The sequence below is a fragment of the Astatotilapia calliptera genome, chromosome 7, assembly GCF_964374335.1.
Source record: "Astatotilapia calliptera chromosome 7, fAstCal68.1, whole genome shotgun sequence".
Taxonomy (NCBI): Eukaryota; Metazoa; Chordata; class Actinopteri; order Cichliformes; family Cichlidae; genus Astatotilapia; species Astatotilapia calliptera.
The window spans coordinates 10,716,560-10,742,285 of record NC_137428.1 but is presented as its reverse complement, the minus strand read 5'-3'; the positions used below and the strand labels follow the sequence as shown (position 1 = coordinate 10,742,285).

General features: G+C 39.9%; 1 protein-coding gene across 1 annotated transcript; it reads left to right on the top strand.

Moving 5' to 3' along the window:
* Nucleotides 1-3,768: 3,768 nt before the first annotated feature.
* calb2a (calbindin 2a) lies at nt 3,769-24,472 on the top strand. The gene is made up of 11 exons (XM_026172969.2): nt 3,769-4,065; nt 8,267-8,343; nt 8,428-8,517; nt 10,426-10,506; nt 12,556-12,612; nt 16,055-16,132; nt 17,496-17,551; nt 17,689-17,728; nt 19,184-19,237; nt 21,927-21,998; nt 23,667-24,472. The coding sequence occupies exons 1-11, from the start codon at nt 3,972-3,974 to the stop codon at nt 23,781-23,783; spliced, it is 816 nt and encodes a 271-aa protein (XP_026028754.1). The 5' UTR covers nt 3,769-3,971; the 3' UTR covers nt 23,784-24,472.
* The last annotated feature ends 1,254 nt before the right edge of the window (nt 24,473-25,726 follow it).

Sequence of the window (25,726 nt, the reverse complement as noted above, 5' to 3'; positions counted from 1 at the left end):
CATCTGGGTAATTGCATTTTTTCTTTGCCATGGGTGACTGCACACATTGGTCATTGTTTGTGTGTGTGTGTGTGTGTGTGTGTGTGTGTGTGTGTGTGTGTGTGTGTGTGTGTGTGTGTGTGTGTGTGTGTGTGTGTGTGTGTGTGTGTGTGTGTGTAAGCAGGCTACTACAGGGGTACAGCCCAAAATCAATCAATATGGAAGTCAGTTTCAAGGAGAAAAGGACTTTCTTCCTCTTTCAACGATAATGAGGTTCAGTGAACAGCGAGATAAAGGCAAACATAGCCCCAAACAAAGCACACACCTCATCAACACATCTACACACTCTCTGTCTGCAGCGCCACACTCTTTCAATCCTTCACTCTAAACATACTTCAAACAGATGAGGTCAGAGTCAGATTGAGATAAAGCGAAAATGGCTGTTCCGTCCACCCCACCTCTCCACTCTCTTATATAATTCATCTACATACAGCGTGCAGCCGTCTGTGGAGCTGAAATATTAATACAAATGAGCCCAAGAGCCAAACAACACACCACTGAGCTTGATTGTATTTGCACATACTCGTAAAAAAGAGTCGCAACTTAACTGCACAGCAAAACACAAGACATCTTCAAAGATATGTAAGATTCAAATAGCTCTCTCTCTGCTTTGGGATGAGAGGAAGTGGAAACGGGACACAGAAAAGCATAGATGATGGGAGCGACTAAAAGAGAATAAGAGAGGAGAACAAAGTGCTTTGACTCTTCAGTCCCTACGGCTGCTGACAGGCTTCATCTGTAATGTAATGTTGATCTATCTATTGTTGCTGTGCCAACTGAGGCTGGGGCTCGTTATTGATTATTATAGGGTGAAAAGAGAAGCTGAGGAAATAGAGCGGGACAGCTCTGCTGAGTTGACACTTTTAAACACTGTCACACATTGTCACACACTCAGCCTTTGTCTCACTCACACACCCTGTGCCCTTATAGACTGTCATGTACCTGTGCTCATATCGGGGCAGCAGTGCCCCTCCTGTCCTGTTACTGAATGTGACTCTTACAAACCCGAGGAACAGCGTTAGTGAGGGAATGTCTCTGCTGACTTTCACACGCTGTCTCCAAATCGTGTCAGCTGCCAGCAGTGTGTCAGCACTGTACCAGTGTGCAGGGTGGAGCTGGAAAATTACTGCTCCAACTCTGTGGGGATGTGACAGGTCAAACTCAGCGCTGCAGCTAGTGGCGTGGTTTATCTCAGTTTATCTGGATTATCTCAATTATTTGCCTGCAGCTTCAAGTTGTGTACTGGTCTTGATTGATTGCAACAAAATTCAAACAAACAGCGCAGACAGCACTGTAATGTGCAAATTGTCCCACAAGGGCAAAACCTTGCAGAGCTCTACTAATAAAGCTGTCGATCAGAGAGTGAGAGAGAGAGACTATGAGTCTGGAATATGGTTTGAAGCGTTTGTGTAAAAGTAAACATGGATCCTTATTCACTGAATTTAATTTTCATAGAAAATAGGTCTACCCAGCCTGTGGACAAAAACACTTCAAATGTAGCACAAAAAATTGCAAACTGAATAACCCTGAAGACAACACCCTCTAAATTTGCATGGAATCATGTAAATATTTTTAAAAAGGTGAACCTACTAGCTATATATTCAACTACCAACACCTCTGGTATTCCCCTTTTACTACAGTGTGGGGATCATTATATCATATGAAGCTGCTAGGTACCTTGAACCAAATAATAAACAAATATATGCACTTTCCTTTGCCTACTTATGCCATAAATTAATTAAAAATGTTATTTAGTGCATTTTAAAATTATGATTAGGACTTATGTTCATGCTGCTGGATGAAATGACTTTAGACTCTAGAGAAAGACCAGTCAGGCCAGTTAATTCCACATGCACTACGCGGACAAAAGTGTTGGGCTCCAGCACTTTATCTTTGAATTCAGGCGTTTTCTAGCCCATTGCCACAGCTGTATCAAAAACCAAGTGCAGTCTGCCTGCACAAACACTTGTGAAAGACCTGAGCGTTGTAAAGAGCTCACTGAAATTCAAGTGTAGGACTGTAATACTATGCCCTCATTGTAACAAATCAGTGCGGGACATTTAATCCCTCCTAGATATCCCATATAAAGCAGCGTCTCCTACTTCCAAACCTGCTCTGACATTAACATCAGCACAAAAACTGTGTGCTCAGTGCTTCATGACATCAGATTCTGTAGCAGACATGAAGAATGTGATGTAATGCTTTTGTCCATTTATTATAACTCCAGTCTTTTTACTACACTCGACTAATTACTTCAATCACCAGCTCCCAGTCTGAAGCTCATAGCTACTGGACAGCTTCAAGCTTCTCAGCTGACTCTTAAAAAAGAGGATTAATAAGCTATAATATCAGTAGCCAGCAAACCTAATGCAGCATTTATGTGCTATGGAGACAAAACTTTCCGTTTGGAATCAGTGGAGACCAATGACTGTAGAAAACAGGGTTTTATCAATGTAAGGGTCATTTACCTTACATTATAAAGCATCGTCAGGTAACTGTTGTTGTGAATTGGCACTATAACAATAGCACTGACATGAATTGAACCAAACAGAAGAGCAAACAGAAGAGTGAATATGTAACAAAGTATCCAAAGGTGGCACAAAATGGGATGTTAGATGAATATTATTATTGTAATAAATCTGCTATCTGTTTAAATACTTCAGATACTGAAAGAGTGTTTATATATCAGTTTCCTGTTTGAAAAAGTCCTTAAGTGACCAAAAATAATAAATAATTAAGTTATTTTTTTAACTGATATGAAAAAGATCCTCATTCAAATTCAAATTTTCATTGAATCAGTGTTTAAAGAAGTTTTAGCAGGAAAAAGGAAAAGTTCCGTTAATCACTTAACTAGACTGCAGTCTTTTAAATTATTTCTGCCCCATAAGCTTTATTTTGTGCTTGCATATTGGCATGACTCACTTGGCAACAAGATGAAAAAGAGACATTGTTGATGCTGTAGTTACATCTACTGACTACTTTACAGTTTAAAAATAATAGCTGTTAAAGTATTGACTGACATCTGCCAGGAAGGCTCGAAGGACCCATGTCTTACAGGATTTCAAGCACAACTGAGTACAAAAGGGAAATATTCTTTACTTCATGTGCATAAGCTTTCTTCTTACACATTTCATCCAGCAGCATGAAGATGCTTCTGGGGATGCTTGCCCTCCTGCTCATTATGGTGTTATGAGTTCATTTTGAATATTATCCCCTTTTGCAGCAAATAGTTAAAGAAATATATAAGAGTCCATTTTTCCCTCCAAGCCTCATTCCGCTAATAGGATCTGTGGTCTTGCTTTGCACACAAGACTGGCCATTAATGAAAATCCCCCTTTTTTTTCCAGAATTTACATTTGTTATGGGGGCTAATCACCGCTGGCTGGAGGTGGTGTGGGAAATGTGATTAGTGTGTGAGTTCTAATTAAGTCTGTGAAGCCTCACGCGCTGACAGACAGGCTCGGGGAGCTGCACGCTGGGAAGGAGAACACACACACGTATGCCTTTCCCCTGCATACAGAAATGCGTGAGCTCGCATGTATGCATTGCAACAGATTAAACACACACATGGGATCTGAGATGAATGATGATACAATGGCGAAAAAGTCAATCTGCTCACTATCTGCATCTCTCTCCCCGCTCTCTCACACACATACACACACACTCATCAGCCTACTGCAGTGCCCAAGACGTCCTATCACACAGCTACATCAAGCTTGGAAGCACATACGCTGGGACGCTGAGTCAGATGTACACTGTCGGTGGCAGTGCGCCCCCAGTGGTCGTGCAGCGGTGCTACCGCTCCTGCGCCGAGGTTAAAAAGCGGCGGGCGGCGCACTGGGGCCACAGTGTGGGGCGTGTTTGAAGAAGACACAGAAAAGTTAGCGGATTTTTGTCGCGTCTGACTTGCAGCAGCATCGGTCGAGAGCATCATGGCAAACAAAGCTCAGCAGCCTCCTCACCTGCACCTGGCCGAGGTCACCGCGTCCCAGTTCCTCGACATTTGGAAACATTTCGACAGTGATGGTAGGATTTTATTTCCCCTCCTTAGAAATTAAAAGTTTATTTTTAACTCTAAATTAATGAAATATTAAATGATAGGCTGATTAGATACAACTGGTGTGTGAAGTCATCGATTTAATGACTGATGGAAAATGCGAAGAAAAGGTTGGAAATGCTTTTCAGCCTAAAACCGTTAAGCTTAGCAAAAAAAAAAAAAAAAGATTTTCGCGCAAAAGTTAGATTGTGCAGGCAGAACGACACTTAAGAGATGTGAAAGATTAAAAAAATTAAAAGAAGAAGAGGAAGAAGAAGAAGAAATTGAAATTCTTATGAGCCATCTTTGCAGCTCACAAAGTGAGATTTTAAGAATATGGGACTGTTTTTCATTTGGTCCCGAAGCTGTGGTCTATTCTTTGTCTTCGTCGTTTGCCTGTTTGATGGATAAAGCAGCTCAAAGGAGACTTTTTCTGGTTAGATCATGTTTAACAACTTCAGAATAGATTTTTTTTTAAATCAAGAAATACATTTTGGTTGCATGGATTTACAATGAATCTATTTATAGTCACAGTTATAGTTACGCACGGTTTTACGTTTTTGGTTCTCTGATAAATCTATCAATCTAAATGGTAGGTAAACTAACACCATGTGAAAGTCATTAAAGCGCAATTCTGGTGCATGCTGCACAGAGAAGTGCGCCGCTTTTTAGAAATGAAGGCATTTCATTTAAACGCCTGTGAAATTTTGCAGTCAGCAACTTGTGCTTCCATTGGTCCTTAAACTGCATTCATCTGTGAGCGATGCTGCTTCCACTGAGCTGTATCCGATCACAGCTGATGGACTGATGAACGTGCCATTCCTGAAAACTTCAAAATTGTTACTGACAATTTATTTTCCCATTAATATCCAACATACGCCCTTACGCATTTTTTGTCATCAAATGACTCAGTGCTGTCTTACCTTCTTGTCTCAGTGCTCTTTATATCACTCTTTGTCTGTGTGTGGATGTCTCTATGACAAATTCATCAGCATGTCACCACAGTAGTGAAAGTTTTATAAGCCTGATTAGAGATGCTTTCATTCCATTTGAAGGTCTGCAGACTCCTCAGCAGATTGAAGGCTTTCTGCAAACTGATGGATAGACTATACAGCAGTCTGATAAGAAGACCATCAGTTGCTGCCTGTAAAACCTATAAATTATTCTTTTATAGGTTTTTAGAGTCTTTTTTAGATTTTAAAATAGAGTCACTGTGTGCTTTAATGTGCCACATAACTGGGATCTAATATCAAACTGACAATATTACGAACCCTGTTGAAAATAGTAGTCAGGATCTGTCATCTCATTCACTTTTTCATGAATCTCTGGCAGTGATGTAAACATGATGAGGCTACAACTGGCCATTATTTTAAAAATATACAGTCTACTTCTCCAAGATGTCCATATCACACCTGCAGATGAGGCAAGTGTGCCACACCTATTTGCTTTAAACACATCCTCCCGAGAGTTTATTGTCACCATGATGTGTTTTGATGCTGGCACACTTGCTGAACTGCTTTCCATAGGGAAATCAAGGTGGAGGGACATTTCGGGTGGGGCAGAGAGGTTCCACAGCTGAGCTCCTCCATATGAGCCGCTGTGCAGAGAAGGTTGTTATGGCTCTTATTGCTCATCATGGTTTCAGCGTATGGATATTAGTCCAACCACCCAGGTACTTAAGTTCTTAAGCGGTGGTATTTTACATATTTTGCTCTGCAGTGAGCCACTTTGCAAATCAAATTTAACCAGTACGCTTCCACAGATTTGGCTACTGAGTCTGATTTCTGCACTCATTAATGGGAGTGTCTTCTGGCTCAGCAGAAAGAAACGAGAGCTAATTTGTTTGTTCAGGTTGAGTAAATATCTCTGAGTTCGAGATAAAAATACATGAGAGGCGATGCACCTAGAGATGATGAAACCACATATTCCCCTGGTTGGCCCAGGATCAAATCTCATCTGGATTGCGTCTCTTGCAGCTCCTCTGCTCAAGCGTCCCTCTCATCTTTCCCTGCTGTCTCCTTCGAGCCTTTTCAATTCAGTCACTTCAAAGCTGGAAAAGGAAACAACTGCAGTTTCGTTTGCTAATTATAGCAGATTTGCTGTCAATTATTTCTTATTGACCTGGATAAAAACAATTTGGAACACTAAGCAGAATCTACTTCCTGAATTGACCCAGCTGTGAGCTCAACACAAAATATTTGAATAGACAGGGCTCCACTTTCCTTTGAAAGGCAAATGCACTTTATATAAGCTTTAAATATGCACTTAGTTGGCACAACTGGCCCCTTTGAGAGTTTTTCCCGGTCGGGGTTGGATTATAGAATAAATAACCAGAAGTAAAATCACTTTACCAGCTTGTCCCAATGGTCTAGTGATGCATTAAATGTTTACTAGTGATGAAAAAGTGTTTATTTGGGTCTAAAGTGGTTTTTGTGAACCTTTTACAGTATCTGGGTGCTAGGTACAAACTTTAAGTGCGTGTGCAGAAATACAAAAGTACAAGTTGGCAGGAATGTTCTCATTGCGCTGTGCAAAGTATATATTTGACATTTGAGCAAAATTATCTGGGAGTAAGGTGAAATCAGCCATAAAATGTAGCTGCTGGCAATGATGCACATTCACATACTGCTATTTGGTCTAAATGTCTACACTGGAATTGGGACACTTCAATACAATCCGTACATACTGACGTTAGTCAGCAGCACACACAGCATTTCATACCTTAAACATACTGTTGTTATTTAAAGGCTGCTTGAAACAGAACTTGCTTATCCTGCTTTTGAATAAACAGAGTGTGAAAGCATTAACAGATGGTGGTTTGCACAAATGAATGGGTCTATTGCTGCATCTATTGAGCATATGAGCGCATCCCCAAACAATCATTTCATATATCTGTTTTTATTACATTTTTATGCCATTCGTGTTGTAGTTAATCACATCATACTTACTCTGTTTAATTACCAAGCGGGCCATTTCTCTCTACAGTGCTAAATGTCAAATAAGAGGCACAGGAGGGAGGCTCGACAGCAACAGAGCATTTCACTGTCCCACATTTTCATTAAAACAGCAGAGTTTGTATTCATGAGTTTTGATAACATCACTGAGGAATGCACACGCACGCACACACAATTTCCTTGGATAAAAGATGTTGTGAGTTTAGTTGAATAGAGAGAAGGAGTTAGATTGAAAATGACAGAGGGAGAAAAAGAGAGACAGAAAGTTAGAGAGAGGCGGAAGGAAGTGGATGGCATAATAATCTTTGTTAGCGTTTAATGAGGCAGCACTGCCTTCCAGGGTTTTATTGAAGCAGCTAGTCACATCGTTTGGAGCCATCTGTCCGGCCATTCAGCAGGAGTGTTGAAAGAATATTGGCACCGGTTCACATACTACCTGGGTGAAGCGGGCACCCTCATTTGTCCTCCGAATAGGAACTGTCAGGGCAACAGAACAACAGGAACAAGAATAAAATAGGATGAGAGAAAAATGAAAATCAACTCTGTGGCCACCGCAAGATAAATTTGTCATTAAAGAATCAAAAAAGTGTGATTGACACGATCACAGATTAAGCGCCGCCTGGCAAAAAATGACACTCATGCCATCAGTCATTATGACAGCTTGTCAAAATGACTGGTGGCACACAGCAAACCAAGGTTAAGATATTTTCTAAAGGATTGTAGAAAGCCACACTGTTCTTGGCAAAATATCACTTTCAGAGTTTAAGTTATCTCAAATAAAAAAGCATATATAGGCTAGAACTATATCTAAATTAACCATTTATTTTCGTCTGCTTAATATCTGCCAGATTGCCACTGAATGCAGTATTGATCACTACTGAATAACCGAAGTGGCCCATGAATCATCACCTTGAATATCAAAGAAAAGTTATTTCCCATATATAGCCTCTCCTGGCATCCAATCTTGTGAACACAAAGTCTTTTGAAGAGTGATCACTGTGGCAGTCAATAATGAAATCTTTTAGAAGGAGAGGAAGAGAGTTACTGTTGAAAGGCTCGTGTTTGAATCAATACCAGGGCAAACCCAGGCCACGTTGGGATCTGTTTGACACTGTGACCGTGTCTCTGTTTGGGAACTTTTTGCACATCAGCATTACTGGTAAAAAATAAAAAAACAGAAAAACAATGCCATTTGTGATGTTGCATTAACATGCAATTATGGTCTCTCTGTTCCAAGGTAATGGATACATCGAGGGGAAGGAGCTGGAGAACTTCTTCAAGGAGTTGGAGATGGCTCGGAGAGGAGCGGGGGTGGTGAGTTCAGGGGCCAGGAATTAATCACATATCTCCACACTGACAACTCAGGCTTCACTTATGTTGAGTAAAATTGTTTCCTAGGACCCTACAAATCCTACATTCAGAGAAAAGATGAAGGAGTTCATGCAGAAGTTCGACAAGAACAAAGATGGACGAATTGAGATGTCAGAGGTAAGGCCTCAGAGGACCTCTTTATTTTATAGATTTTATTTAACAGAACAGCTCGACTGCCTGGGAAATATGCATTTTTGCTTTCTTTCCCTGATTTGGATGAAAAGATTGATACAAAACGTTTATATGGAGCTTCACAGTTTAGCTTGGCATAAAGATTAGAAACAGCTAGGCTCCACCAAAGATTGGTTTGACTTTTTGAGAAATATACCATCACAACCTGGACTCAGATATGCAGCAGAAAATGGATAGATGTATGGGTTTTTTTCACATTCTTTACAATGATTAAGATAGAAGATCATTGCTCCCACATAAAACAAAAAGAAGTCGTTTATCTTAGCCTAGCTTAAAGATATAACTACCAGTAATGCAAAGAGGGTGGGTACCCACTTACAAGAAGAAGACAATGAGAACCTAGACTGTCCAATAATGAACGACTGTCAGCTCGGACGACAGGATGATTTCACATTCTCTTTTTTGACAAATTTACTGTAAATAGCCAAACACTGACTACGCTGACAGTTAGCTTAACTTAGCATAGAGTGCATGAGTAATTACTGGTCACTTAAATAGGATACACTAATCAGCCACAACATTTAAACCACCTACACAATATTATGCAGGTCTCCCTTCTGATGCCTAAAATGTTTAACCCAGAAAACCGAGGCCACAGAATCTCCATGAGTGTCCAGTGGTTTCTAGCACGGAATCATTTTGGTGTTGTGGCTCAGCTAGGTGGGGCTTCTTGTGAATTCTCGATCACAGTGGGCTCTGGGAATTTTGGAGCCAAGAAATTTTGGTGCCAAGTTAACAGCTCAAGGAGCTGTTCCTTGAACCATTCCTGAATAGTTTCTGTGGTGTGGTGGAGCACATTGTTCTGCTGGCAGTGGCTGCTGCTGACTGGGAGCGCCATATGGAGCGTTGCTTGGTTTGCAACAATGTTTAGTTGACTACTACTTGGCAAAGTAACATACGCATGCAGCACTTCTTGGACCCAGGGCCCAAAGTTTCCCAGCAGAACATTTCATTGTAATGACATAATTAATGTTTCTTGCTTCACCTGTCATTTTTTTTCAGTATGTAAAAATTCCGAAAACAACAATTTGTGGCGTTACATTTACATTGCATGTTTATTGTGATCACTTTTAGGCCTATTTCATGTGATCTTTTGAATTTTTAACTGATCTGGGAAACCTTTAGTTCAGATAGCACTGCCACAGTCAAAGGAGGATTGTTATTTCCAGTCATTTACATTTGGCAGAATGACTTTCTTGTGGAAGCTCACTGCCCTTACATGTGCAGACATGGAAAGCTGGGGGCAAGAAGCTCACATGACACACCGTATATGAGTCTTGTGCATTGGATATCAGACCATAAACAGACTGCAAAATAAAGGTGAAGGTTTTCTGCTCATTGTGAGTGATGAGAAAAGGTTCAAAAAGAGAGCTCAGATAACTCAGAGATCCAAAAATAAAGACCCCAGAAGTCTGGTCAATATTTAACTGCTTGCATAAATGCGGTCTTCGTGATGTTCTCTATGGACCATCAGTTTGGGATATTGGTTTTCCTCGATTTGACCACTTTCACAGTGATTTGACAAAGCTGTGAGAAATAGGGCTTCTGCAATATCAATAATCCACTGCTGCCAGAGAAGTAAATGAGTGTGCAGTCCACTTGGTTGTGTGAACATGCAGTTTATAGTCTTTGTCTGAACAGCTAAAAATATGTATTTTAATAAATATTTCTAACTTAGGCATAGTTGTGCTTCTGAGGTTGTGGCTCTCTATTATTTATGCTGAGTTGCCCATTTGAGGCCTTGCAGACAAAAAGCTTCCCCAGTCTCTCCCAGAATATCAACTGTACCATCTTGTGTTCTCACCACTCCCATTTCCCTGTCACTTTTCCTAGCTGGCCCAGATTCTTCCAACTGAAGAGAACTTCTTGCTCTGCTTCAGACAGTTTGTCAGCTCCAGCGCTGAGTTTATGGCGGTAAGAGTGTGTTCCTGAGAATATCTGTCATATATTTTTTTCATAAGAACCTGCCACTCCTCTTGACCAACTTAATTATTTGATCTCTTCTTTAAGGCACTTTTGAACTTTTTGCACAGGAGGTTCTTGTTCACCGTTAACATTGGCCAGGGCGTACTTACTTCACTCAACCATAAAGTTATAGGCCAGAGTCAGTCAGCCTCAGAGGGCTTTAGTAACTGGAAAAAGCTTTAGTAACTTCATGGTGAAAACCATGCCCAACAGGAAGGAAAACTATCACCCCCACAGTATGCAACTGAAATGCTAACAAAATTGAGCCGTAAAAGGCTAATACTAACTGTGGATTATTTTCTGGAGACACTTAAAAATAATAAACATACAACTTTTGCTTATCTTACAGAAACATATGAAGACATTGGATATTTGTCTTATCAGTGATGATGCTTGCTGCATCCCCATTCCTCCTGCTAATAGCATCTATTTAATTCAATTCAATTCAGTTTTATTTATATAGCGCCAAATCACAACAACAGTCGCCTCAAGGAACTTTATATTGTAAGGCAGACCCTACAATAATACATACAGAGAAAAAAACAACAATCATATGACCCCTGTGAGCAAGTACTTTCGCGACAGTGGGAAGGAAAAACTCCCTTTTAACAGGAAGAAACCTCCAGCAGAACCATCCATGGTGGGGTTGGGGCAGCCATCTGTCGCACCTGGCAGGGATGAGGAACTCTTGAGGAACCCAAGGGTGTAACTTCTGGCAGAACCATCTCATGTCTTATAGTCACAATCGATGTGTTTCTCCTGAAAAACTGCATTTTTTATTCAAAGTTCCTAAAAAAAATACTTCTTGCTTCCTTTTTGCTAACAGATAGAATTAACAGGAGGCACTTTCACACAGTCGAAATTCAATAGAGACCAGAAACAGAAATCAACATTTACCCAAATTTGTGGGAAACTTTTGTCTCACATTATTAAATGGTTAAGTGGAAAGTGGAGAAACTCTGCTACCATTTATACTAAACATTTTCTGAAGTTTAAGTGGCACTTTGAATTTTGGATAATAGGTGAAGAGAAGTAGCAAAGAACCCTCGAGACCGATATAGATTTATATCCTGAAAGGTAGCAGAAACAGAAAATAATCTATTCTACCAAATATCTCAAGAAGATGAGACAAAATGGCAGATTTCATGTTAGATCTGCTAAATGGAAAAAATGAAGCCAATTAGAAACCAATTACATGTGAGGAAGAGGCTGTCCTTGTCTCTTGTGTCATATTGAGAAGGAATAATGAAATGAGAGAAGGGAAACGAATGAAAGAGAAGGTGTGCAAAGAGAGAAGGATACAAAGGGCAAACGAGCGAAAGCAGGAGCAGAGGAGACGTAAATGAAATGTCGATGGGAAGTTGAGAGCCAAAGTTTGAGAGCATAAAACAAGAGAGGGGAGATTAATCAGTCTTTGCTGAAGGGTGCAGGGAGGAGGAAGGGGGCAGAGACGTTTTTAAAGGGTTAGAATGAGGAAGCGGAGCCTTCTATTTTCAGAGTCATATATAATGGATAACACCACTGTAGCTCCTCTCTGCAGAACCCAGAGGAGGAGAGGAGGAGCAGAGAGAGGGGAGGAGAAGGAGGAGAACAAGAAGGGGGAAGGCCATCCATCTTTGATAAGGAGCCCTTCTCTGGACAGGGACAGCTGCTAGATTAAAACATTCATTAAAATGACTTTCTCTCCCCTCTTTCCTCTCTTTGTCCACTGTTGCCCTTTGCTCTGTATGTGGGCAAATAGGATTGTATTGAAAACTGTATGATTACAGTGATGGTCCAGGCATTTGTGGTCGGCTGCTCTGGAATGATTTCTGCTGTGCACCAGAGAAAAAAGGCAAACCCTTGGCATAGTCAAAGAGTAAGCTGGGAGTTGATCAGAGAGGATTTATTCAAGGGGAAAGAATGTAAATCACTCTGGAGACGAGCTTCTCTGTGCTTTTGAGCTGAGAAAACGCTTTCAATCGATTGCTTCAGTTTGTTTCGTTGATTTCTTTTTAGGCATGGAGGCGATATGATACAGATCGCAGTGGCTACATTGAAGCAAATGAACTGAAGGTAAATTCTCAACAACATTAAATCAAATGTTAAGAAGCACTGACACATGTTTATTCATTTGATCATATGTGACCAGTAACATGCAGTGTCTCATTTATTACAAATATTGCTTTAACCTGTTGTCATACTTATTTTATGCATTTTCTTCTCTTTTCTCCCCCTACACACATTCATTTGCACATCAACACACACAATAACAGAGCACACCCCCTAAAATGTAATTATCAAATATTATGAACTAGGAAACTGCACATGTCCCGAAAATCTTTAATCTCTGTATTTTCTTACACCTTTCATTCCAACATTTTATTGACATTTTAAATATATACAATATATCTTTATGTGTACGCATACTTGTATGTATATTTCAATTTTGCGTTACACCTGCATGCTTTGTTTTTGGTATCAAATAAATCAAAGGGGGAAAAAAATTTGTGTCATTATCATAGACTGTATAGCAAAGATGGGCGTACCTAGCGTAACCCATTGTTTATGGAGTCTGGTTTTAGGCTTTGATTTTGGGATTATGGCTAGTTTTTAAACAGTCTATTAATGCTTTTTTGTTTTTTGTTTTCGAAGCTCGTAGCAACCAAATTTGGCTAACAAACCCCAAATACAAAGTTATGAGCTGATGCTAGCTTCATTATCAAGGTGCTTTTAGAGTATCACTCTTCAAAATTGCATCACAATCCAATTTAAAGAAACAATATAATTACATTTAAAACTGTTTCAAAAAGCAGCAGCACCATGAGCACAGTTTAAAATAATGAGAAATCCTGTTCAGTCACCTGAATTAACTTGAGTAAATAGCTAACAGCTACAGCCTGTCAGTATAAACATCTCTAACAAGATGAACTTTGATTTACCTGCATATATTTTGACAAAATTCATCTTTGTATAGTTTTGATCAAGGGGAAATAAGCTAAGAGACCAAAACAGTTTTTGATCAAACTGACTCACTTTTGGAGCCAGCCTCAAGTGGCCACAAGAGGAACTACAGCTTTTGGCTTAATTTTTTTTAAAGAAAAGGATACAGCCCTCGTTCTTGCACACTCACTGTGTCAAGGCTGAATGGCCGGTGAGTGGTGTGGACCCAAACGCAGACAAAACGAGGCGTGAAATGTGAATAACCAAAAGGGGAGCTGTTTCATATAGGCTGAACAGAGTAACGAAAAGGCTGAAGTGAGCTAAACTATAACTAAACCTGACAAAGAACGAATGACAACTCACACCATGAATACAGAACAGGGTAACGAGGGAAGAGGAAACACAAGGGGAAGACAGCTGGAGTGAATAAACATAATGGCACAGGATGAAGCAAAACCGAACACACTGAACACAGGATGCGACACTGTCAGAGTAAACAGGAAACATTACAAGTACGCAGCTTCACATAGGACCAGGAGGAAAGAACAGACAGGAGACCAAGACAGACAGGGGGAGGCAAAGGAAGGTGACACAAAAAGGGAAACACGGAAACAATTAAGGAAGACGAGACACAGAGGGAGAGAGAGAGAGACGAGACAGGTTGGGGAAAACATACATGACTGCACATGACAGACAGGGGAGAATGGAATGAAACATCAGGAGGGCACATGTAAACAGAAAAGGGAGACAAAACACAAAGACGTGACTTGGACCTGGGGAACAAGGAAATGAGACACAGAGAGAGGAGAGACGTAGATGACATGACAGACATAGAGGACACAGAGGAGAGACCAAGACACAAGGGGAACCTAACAGACAAGAAACTAAACTGGGAATACAAGGAACTCAGAACATAGAATAAACTCAAGACTAACCAATGAACCTTAAATCACCATAAAGCATATTCACCAAAACACAGGAAATTCAAAACGCTGGGTCAAATGGCCCAGAAGCTCGAACCGCCATCAGTTATTAATAATCAGTTTAGCATACATTTAGGAAGCAAACATAGGTACTGTTTGCCCAGCACATAACTTTAAATACCTGATAGAAGTAGAAATGTCACATTCATTTATGTTTTTCTTATAACTGAATGTGGCATTCTTTTGAGACGTATAAATTGTTTGCCACTGAATATTTTCAGTGTGTCATCTGTGAGCATATGGATGAGCCTTTTGACTCAGGAGAGATAAATGTCTGCTTCACAGGAAATTCCCCACTGACCTCAAGTGTTTTCTTTTTCTTTTTTATGTAGCGAGGATTCAGATACAAAAAAAGCTTTACTGATTACACAAAGGTTAGTCATTAAAACCCTTCTAGGAAATGTTTTGTCAAATTATATAAAGGAAAGTGCACCACAGTGGCAAGCTGCGGATTAATTGGGGTCAGTGATTACTCGTTGTATACAGATTTGGCTGCTCGGGTAGTTGTGGGAATAAGATCTCTTCCAGCTGACCAGGTGCAGATGAGTTACTCAGGTGTGGCTTTTTGAAAGCTTTAGAAAAAGTGCAGATGAGATCTCAGGAAGCAGACATGTGTCTCACCACATAATTGTGAGCAGGCGCGGAAAATATTGACTCAAGTAGCACATAACTGATACCTTTGGTCTAATGCTACTGGAGTACTTTATTTATAGAAGATGTTATACTGTGCTAAGTTCAGAAGGAATTGTAGTGTTTGCTGCTCTACATGTACTCTTCAATTCTAATTTCAAAACAAAACACCAGATAAACCAATAAATCAAAATATAATTTAATAATTCAGTGTCTCGTTTTTTTTCTTCCTTTTTTGTCCCGTTTTCGTCATTTCTTTCTCTTATTCTTGCATTTCTCTCCATACCTAATTTTCACATTTTTTCTTTGTCAAATATGGTAAAGAAAAAAACCCAGCCAGCCCAAACTTCAACACTCATGAATATAACTTTATTTTGCAAGTTTATGTTTTTTTGATATGTTAGGGTTATATTCTCCAGGGCTTATTGCAGATGTTTTGAGTGTTTTAAGTTTTTCAGATTGTTAGCATATGTTAAGTAAATGTAAATGCATCTTCATCTAAGATCTCTGTATTTGTTTTCTGGACATTTTGCCTCAGCTTAATGAAAGACCAGGCACAGCCGCTGGCTCTTTTTACTAATCCATGGGTGCTTTTCATTATGCCTCTTCGCTTCAGTCTCTCGTGTCTCTTTCTCGCTTCCTAGCTCCTCCTGGATATAAGAGAGAGATGAAAGGAAGAGATATAAAGGCGGAGGAGCTAAAGCTGCTGAATGCTTAGTTTTAGTGTAATTTCATGTCACGGCATTTGATAAAATTCTTCCATATAGGATGCGCATATGTTTAATTGCAAAAGCTTTTCCAAAAGCCTTCTCTCCAGTCACTCCTCATCACCCAGACTTGCATTTTAGGGCACTGCAAGATCCTCCATGATGGGCAATGATTTTTGGTTCATGGGAGGAGAGAGAATACAAGGAAGCACAAGTTAGCATAATGAAAAGCACCCTGTGTGTCTCTGTCCTCAGGGCTTTCTGTCAGACCTGCTGGAGAAAGCTAACAGACACTACGACGAGCAGAAGCTGCAGGAGTACACACAGACCATAGTAAGACTTGCTCTCTTGCACATTCGAACACTCAATCACACAAGCTCAGTTTAACTGGACAAACTTTACACTGGACAAACAAAAAGCTGACAAACTTTAGAAGTTGCTTCACTTGAAGAAAACTAAACTGTATACATTTCTGATAAAAGGCAAATGTCTAGCAATTTGTGGAGGTACTCAGTGGCCTGTTATAGTGGTGGCTGCAGCCCTGTGCGGCTCACTGGTTGTGACCCATCATGTCCTGCAGGTTGTGAGACTGCAGCCCAGATGTGCTAACATCTGCTTCTTCCTGGAAGCCCCAGAGCTGAGCTGACCTAATTTTCTGAAGCAGTTTCTTCATAGACAAATTTATTGTTACTTCATCTAGTGCAGAAGGACATATTAGAGATAAAGCAAAAAACAGAGGCTGAGATTAATGTAAAGAATGAGTCATTTTAATCAGCATACTGCTATGATGCAGGCAGTGTTGCTAATTTATGAAAAGTAAGGTGTAAACTAATGACTAAAATTAGTCTTGTAATGAAAAGGAAATAATACAGTACTGCCAGCAACAACGGGCATTATACCCATGCATGATCTCTACTTGTGCAATCAGATTCACACATCGCTGTTCACATCTGTGTCACCTTCAGTCTCCAAAGAATCAAGCTGACCAAATGTTCTTAGATTTTATGCACACACTTATTACATTTAGTTATGACATATGTACAGTCCAAATTTTGACCTCCAAAAGGGTCCAGGAAAAACACCAAACCTTCAATGGTGACATATTTTCCTCCTGTCTTGTTACTCAGAACAAATTAGACCACAGACATGTTGTCAAATGCATCCCACGCTACCTCTCGAAGTAGTTTGAGTGATCCGTCAGTTGTTTTTTGGGTTAATTGTTCAGCCAATAAAAATGCTCATCACTATTTGCATAGACCATAGTGGCATCAAGATGCCTTATTGCATGTGACAACAGTGCAAAACTTCTAGGCATTTTTTACTGTGTGTAGGTTTTCATTTAATAAATAATTTAACACTCTTCGATGTAAAAGAGTGGGTAAGTCTCCATTTTATTATTCTTTTCCTCCAGTGTAACTCTCTTCTAAACCTTCTGACTTATTGTATAAGGAAAACCTGCCATACTGGCTGAAAAACTGAAGCAAGGTTTATAGACCGCTGCTTTTAGTGTTCCTCTGTTAGACATGTAGTATTAAGGAGGAAAAAAAGAAGTGGTGAATATATCATAAATTTATGGCTACTCCTTCGGCGTCTCAGCCAATGAAATGCACGGAACCACGTGTACCTTTACTTTGACAGAGTATACCTATAAAAAGCTTCCTTTCACTTTCTCCTCTGTTCTACTTCTGCTTTGTAGCTCAAGATGTTTGATCTGAATGGAGATGGGAAGCTGGGCCTGTCAGAGATGGCAAGGTAATATGTAATTTTGCTTGTTTTTGCTCATTGTGTAAATGTTGAAGCACACTGCCCGCTGATGCTCATTCACTGTCAAAGAACGTGAATAATTTAACAACTATTGTGTCCACTAATGAAGTCCTTCTCTGCCGCAGGCTTCTTCCTGTACAGGAGAATTTCCTGCTGAAATTCCAGGTAGGGGACAAACATGGGGCTGAAATAAAAGCAAAACAGAAATGATATATTATACTCGGAGAACGCCACTGAATTACATAATACACTGTAACCATTTTATAAATTTATGATTCATAGTCCTGTTTTTGATGATGGTTAAAGTAGATATTCATTGACTCTTCAAGAGTAGCTTTGTATAATTCACAGTTTAAAATAATCCTTATATGTATTATAGTGGATCTTACTGCTTCATATCAATTCATCCACTGTCTGAAAGAAGCTGTTGTAGCACCTCCCACTTGAAGCCAACTTTCATCTGATTGGCTGCCCCTCATAACCGACGGGGTGGAAAAGGCTGTGGGCAGGGCTTCTCTGCTTAGAGACAGAGCTGTGTGCCAGACCATATTAGAGATATCCATCCTCAGCTGACATACAGAGTCAGATGTAGAGAAGACTTCTGTGTGAAATCAAGCTTGAGGTTTTGGCTAACAGCAATTAGTTGACTATAAACTGCCCTCCTTATTTGAAAATTTCACCATGTTTCATATGAGCATAAACCACAGCAGTGTTGGTCAAGTTACTTGAAAAAAGTAATCAGTAACTAATTACTGATTACTTCCCCAAAAAAGTAATCCCGTTACTTTATTTTCAAAAGTAATTAATTACTTAGTTACTTAGTTACTTTTTAAAAACACGATTTACAACCTGAATAGGTAATAAAGCAATAGATCTTTCAGCCCAATTCTACTTTTTCTGCATAATCCATCAGAAAAAGTAGAATCATAATCAAATGGAAACGTCTCTTTTTAAAACTTGTTTTATTAGTTTTAATCTTTTAACTTTATGCATCAAGCAAAAATTAAATTATATGCACCATATTATAAAAATATCAGTTAAAGAATCCGCGAGTTTCTCTGTGAGTTTCCCATCACGTCGTAGCGCACTCGGTGCTTGCTCGGAAGTTTAGGGGGTTTTTTCGCTGTAAAAAGAAGTTTTCTTCCCACGCACAATGGACACTAATGTCACTTTTTATGGAATCAAACTCAAAGTAAGGTCAGTACTTCCACACTTTAAACGCTGAATGCTCATACTCTCTCCCGCACTCGATATATGATCCATTGTTGATCTGCACACAGCTATTGTCACAAATGTCTTACTCGCTTACGTCACTGTCATGAGACATTCTCGCAAAGAAATCATGGTTTTAGTAACGCAGTAACACATCGTTTTTATGGGAAAGTAACGGTAATCTAATTACCATTTTTGCAATAGTAATCCCTTACTTTACTTGTTACTTGAAAAAAGTAATCGGATTACAGTAATGCGTTACTTGTAACGCGTGCCCATCTCTGCACCACAGTAGGAGTTCATAAGTGACAGAAAACAAAGTATACTGGGTCTGAGTTAGTTGCACATATACATGTCTTTATTGATTTTTTGTAGTCTTGTAATTAAAGTGAAACCTTGTGTTTACAGGGTGTCAAGATGACTTCTGAGCAGTTCAATGCCATCTTCACATACTATGACAAGGTAGGTGACATGTTATCAAAAGTGGTAAACTGAAATTCAATAAATGTGATTTTTTTTAAAGAAAAATCAAAAAAGAAAAAGAACCAAGACTGTGATGAAACTATTTGGCCTTCTTTTATTTAATCAAAAAACAGGTTTGATTTTTTATTTTTATTTTTAATGACTGATAATAATTGTGAGTTGTGGGGCATGTTTTCCAGTCTCAGAAGGATATGTCAGAAAAAGTTTCAGAACAACTGCTTTAGTGTACTTTGGCAAGAATGGATTCTTTGATCTGTCTTTCTGCAACGTTGGGAGCTCTCCCGGGGATTTCCTCCATGTGTTCTGAGCTAGATTGGCATCTGCAACAACAACACACGAGAACCTCATCATATCTAGTTATTTTGTTAGCGACAGCTCCGTCTCCCATGAGTCTTCCCTATGGGGAAACGTTTAAGGCTTCAGGCTGTTGTTACATGCTCGTGAAATCATTGTGAAAATAATTAATGGTTAGTCCACACAAAGACAGACAGAAAAACAGAATGGAAGTGTGTCTGAATAAGGGTGGGACTCTTTACAGTGTAAAAACACGCCAGCTTGAGTCAAGCTGTCTGGGTGACTCAGTGCTGTTTGTTTAGGAGATCCCTTTTTGTTAAAATCATGAATATGTAAATTCTGTCTTTTACCTTGGGCACTCTTCATTTACCTAGGGAAATGAGTCAGACTTGGCACACCTGTCCTTTTGTAAACAGCCCAGGGTGGCTGAGCAGTGGTTTGGTTAATGGGCATATTTTCCACATTAGCAGTAGAACGGTGGGGAGGGACTATGGTACAAGACGGGAGAGAGCAGCGCTCTGTGCATCTGTTATATCATTTTTCTTGTTTATGGTATCGTGTGTGTTTTGCACAGCTGAGGGACCAGCCATAATCTAAGTAGCTATAAGAAGGCTGACTCAGTTTTTTGCAGAAATAAACAATTCAGTTTGATGTAATACAGCGCTGGTGCCTTTTAGCCCAGTTGTTAGCATTACCTTAATGTTCAAAATGCTTTTCATTTTCCCCCGATTTATATTAGTGATGAAATAGAGTAGTGAAAGTAAATTAATTACAGTAAATTAAAGTATGCGCCTTACTGCTTTTTCAGCAACAGTGATTCAACTGCTGCCTGAAATTCATCCCCTTTGTAACCAAAAGATGGGCAATATCCTAATGTGAACTACATGAAACTACAAAATGCAAAACTTTGAAATGTAGCATGTATATTATAATTGCTTCATGTCTTCTATCCTATGACAGAACAGCTACACTGCTCACGTGCAGCCTTGCACACACGAGAAGACAGGATGCAGACACTCAGGGACTTTTTAGGTCAATAACAAAAAAATAAAAATTGGAAATAGTTTTCTGTGCCCTGCTGTAGCAACAAGTAGAAGGGCTGCAAAATGCCCGTTTATCTACTAAGTTCACTTTGAAGCACAAGGCCACACCATGTAAGTCCATGACCTTAAATCATGTCAGTGCACTGACGTTGTGATTAGAAAAAGAATAAAAACAAACAGCTATTCATGTTTTCAACCTCTGTGTTTTTGTGCTCTCTTTTTGTCCCATACTAAGTAGTATGGTTGGCAAATTTGTATAGAGCCGTCCATGGCAGCGATGGGAGGGGGGGGGGGGGGGGGGGGGGGTTGGAGGTTGCGTGCGTATTCATGACTTGAGTCAGACTGAAGGCTTGCACTCTCTTCACTCTCTCTAGTTCACTAGTAGAGGACAGGGTGGAATGTTTAATTATAGATTAGCCACTGCCGTCCATTCATGTAGTCCCCCCTCTGCATATGGAGCACTTGCATTTATGTGTGTAATTAGTTTCATCATTTTGTTATGAGCTCAAGCCCCTGCAGCAGAAACACAGGCATCTGCCGAGTGGCTGGGCAAAGTGTGGCCGGTCAGCTGAACACTAACGTGGCTCACAGTGCCATGGCCCCACACTGTGCAAGACTTGAAAATGTCTGAAAAGCAAGATGGCGTGGAGTGGAAGACAGACTGGCTCATACCTGATGTTGCTCTGCTTTCCCATAGCGCTGCAGAGTGCAGAGTCTTTTATCCTTAAAGGGAAAATAAATAGAATTTACACTTTATTCCCAAGATCTAGGACACTTCAGTCTGGCTTTGTGAACATCAAAGAGCATCTCCCAGAGTTAAAAAAAAATATAAGTAAATTGGCAAGACACTCAGCTCTGAAGTCATCTTGAGACCGAGCCTAGATGAACAGAACATGTTTTGTGCCATTTGCCAAGGGAAAATGTCCAATAATTTGGGCTTATTTTCTGGCCCTAAACTCTCTAAACACGGCTGTGAGACATAGCTCATTAATTAGCAAGGGGGCTCCGTATTAACTTAGCAACTAACCCCATACACAGAGTTTTGAATGGGAAGTCTTTTTTAAATGATTTGCTGATTGCTGCCACAAAATACTGAATGAATGAAGTCGAGCAGCAGCGAATGAATCAAAACATTGTTGACAAAAGGCTGCCTTTACTTTAAAGAATGAATTTCACGAAGGGAATGAAAATATATATGTGACATCTATATTTTCAAAAGCTGTGGTAAAATTTGGTACAGTATCATTATTATTAACGGTAATTACTTGCCTCCATTATGATTGTTTGTAAGTGAAAATTACAATCATGATGTTTTTGGTGACTCCTTCCAGGATGGAAATGGCTACATCGATGAGCAGGAGCTGGACGCTTTGCTACGAGACCTTTACCAAACAAACAAGAAGGTAAGACGGGTGTTCACTCAAGGTGATCAGACCTACAGCCTGCTAGTGCATACTGAAAAGAGCGCAATGGGGAGGTTTAAAAGATCCTATGATGTATGGTTTGGAGACAGGGGCACTAATAAAAAGAGAGGAGGCTGATCTGGAGGTGGCAGAGTTGAAGATGTTAAGAATTTTATTGGAGTGACTAAGATGTGCATGATTCATGAGAAAGAGTTGGAAAGGCAAGGCTGATTTGGACATGTGCAGAGGAGGGATAGTGGATAAGCTGGAGAAAGGATGTTGAATATAGAGCTGCCAGGAAGGAGGAAAAAAGTAAAACCTAAAAGGAGGTTCATGGATGTAGTATGTAGATGTAGATATGCAGAGGGTTGGTGTGAGAGATGCTAAGGATTGGGAAAGCAGATGATTTGCTGTGGTGACCCCTAAAGGGAGCAGCTGAAAGAAGAAGATTGGCGGATACTAAGATAAGCATATGTGTATGCACCACATGTGGCTTGCCTTTGAACTCCTTAGTTTTTATTTTGGGTTCTTCAATCCAACGTGTTTGCGGTCTAAAAAGGTATTTTAAACAGAGCATTCTGCTAGTCCATGGTATGCCTGGTGCTGATTTAAGGGTAATAATAGTTTATCGCCTCCCTCAACGATGTATTTATTAGGCTAATTAGAAGTGAGCGTATATTACTTTTTGGCTGACATCACAGTAAGGCATACATTAAATCAAACTAAATGTGGGTGGCACAGTGGTGCAGTGGTTAGTATTAATGTCTTAGAATTAAAAAATCCCTTCCTAAGCTGAACCTCTTGGTTGGCTTAAGCCTTTTTGTGCAGAGTTTGAATGTGCTGCCTGTGTCTGCGTGGACTTCTATCAAAACTGAGCACAGACTAAGGATGAGAATGTGGTAGTCCCGTGGAATACACCAGCGACTAGCAACCTGTCCAGGGTGAGACAGAAAAGTTTCAAGCTCTTACTTAGTGCATTTAGTATTCTAGCAAAATGAACTGCACATAACTGGAACATTTATAGTCTACAGAGTGTCTCAGCTCTTTTTAGCAAAAGGGCTGTATATCCATACAAAGCCTAGTAGGTTTTTCCTTCAACATTAGCTACCAAAGCTGTTTAAAGCACTCTTTGGAAAGATAAACACTTGAATTCAAGCCCAACAGAACCCCATTTAAATTATCCTGAGATATGTAGATTTTTTCTCCCCCTCGCCAGCAGTACTACAGAGTGATGTTTTGATGAGTGAGTGGCCATATGCTGAGCTCCGGCAAGCAAATGTGGATACTCTAAAAACTGGTCTTTGTAATATATTACAGAAATGCTCCATAAACAAAATGTTTTAGTGAGGAAAAAAGATGATTGCAATCATAAGTTCTTATGCTTAAAATACAACTCGGAATACTTTTCACTATTTTGTTCCAAACCTTTTAACTTCAAAGAGATAGAACAATCAAAACAAAAGAACTTGCCTTGGATTTACTTTTCTGTCATTCAGGTTTCTAGTCAGAAACATAATAACATTTTTTAGTTTCCTCAATATCTTGAAAATAATCAAAACCTAATGCTGGGAGGAGAGTAGGAGAATATTCATCAAAATGAGCTATAGGATCATAACATGTTGCTTTTTGGCCTCCTCAGTGTATCATATCACCCTGTCTCTCATTCAGGAGGTGGACCCCACAAATCTGTCGGGCTACAAGCAGAGCATCATGAGCCTATCTGACGGAGGGAAGCTCTACCGTGGCGAGTTGGAAATTGTCCTCTGCAGGGAGCCAATTGTGTGACTCTTCCTTCTTTCTGTTCGCATATCATCATTTGCTCTGCCTGCCCCACCCTCTTCCCCTAGACCACATCCACTTCCATCTGAGTGGCAACATATGTATATCAGGTGCATGTGCCAGACACCTCCCGCCCCAATCATTACCTAAGCCCCTCCCCTCTCTCAAAGTAACAGGTTCAGATTGAATGATAAGTGCACTGTCAGCACCAACAGCTCTTCTTCTCTAAACCTTGTTTTGTTTTTTGCTACCTTACCTCTAATAATCATGACCCATCTGAATCCCTGTAGCTCTCTCTAGTAACCCTCCCACATCTTCCATTTCTGACCTCATCCCTGCCCATGCTGTGCGTGACTTGCAACTGACCAAAAGTCTCCCTAATGCCACCAAAATGCCCTGATGATAACTGCTATACCTTAACCCCAGCTTTACTGACCCCTTCGTTCCCTTGCTTTTTCAACTTTGCATTAGATACAATATAGTCAAAGAAAACTGCAGACAGATGTGTTTGAATTGATTGCATTTATAATCTGTGATGGAGCTGATATTAATTTTCCATCTCTGTTTTTCCTGAAACTATCTTGTTCAATTAAAACTCTTGTGTATCATTGCCATGAAAGGATTTTGGTTTTCAGTGTTTGTTTTTTGGCTGATACTGTCAATTGAAAATATTAATAAAATATCTTAAGATAAAATCATCTTTGACATGATTTTGTGTGAGTGACTGAGAGTGGTACAATACCATGCAGACCTCCCCTTGCCTATTTCAGCTATGCAGTGTTTCGCTATTCTGTCAGTTGCTTGATACATCCTGTTGTGGTGACCTTTTGCGTACCAGCTTGGCCATTTTTATCAAGGACTCCCAGCTTTTCCTGCTCCCCCACCTTCAATCCGCAAGCCGAAGTGTAAGAAGGATTAACGATGGTTGCAAATCCCAACAAGAGTGAGACGGTGTGCAATTTAAGGCTTTAGTGAAGTTACTTTGGAGACATTCAAAAACTGGAATCAGTTGATGTTAGCCTGCAGTATTAGGCTAAAGCAAGCAAGGGGTCTAATGTTTTGTTTTTTTAACTGTAGCTTTAGTGGGCTAAAGATGATGAAGGGAACTTAGCTGCTGTTATTTACAGGATAACGTCTTTCCTCCATTTGCATAATGAAAATGACTGAAGAAATAGGTGGCAATAGGTAAAATAAAACAGCATTACAGAAATCCTCCACTCCATAGAGATGCAGAAGTAATTCTGGACTGTTGCACAAAACACAGCCTGACCTACGGTTCTCGCTGACATGAATTTAAAGTGAAAATGTAACTGGCTTTCAGCCTTATTCAGTTCTGTGGGAATTAAATGTCAACACCAAATAAAGGACTTTTGAAGTTTACTTAAGTCCAAATATACTGATAAAATATGTTGAGGATGGAATAGTTATTGTGGCTTGATTGAGGTTTATAAGTCACCGGCTAAATTATGTCATCAAGGAGAGCTAATAGGATTTGACTTGACTAAAAAAGTAACTGAAAAGCTTTAAATGTCAGTAGAAACATGTATGCGGAGCCTGTTACATAAGAGCTGCAATAAAATATAACTACAGAACTTAACCTTAACAATTATTTAAACTGACAGCCTTAAAATTTTGGCTGAATTCCAGTACAGGAAGCATTCAACTCCTCCAGTTGAATACAGGATAGGAGGTTTTCCCTGCAGCTGAGCTGACATGTTACTCCTGAGGTAGTAGGACAGTACAAGATATTTCTACTAAAACTCCTGTAATCGGTTTGACATGCTTTTAAAGCAATGTGAATAATACAGCAGCCACACAAGCGCCCCATCATACTGAGGAACTGGTGCAAATCCACATCAGTTAATCAGGAGCATTTAAATCTTTATACACACATCTGTACTAGAAAAGTGTGTAGATCACTGGCCATAAGTAGCAATCATAGGAAAATG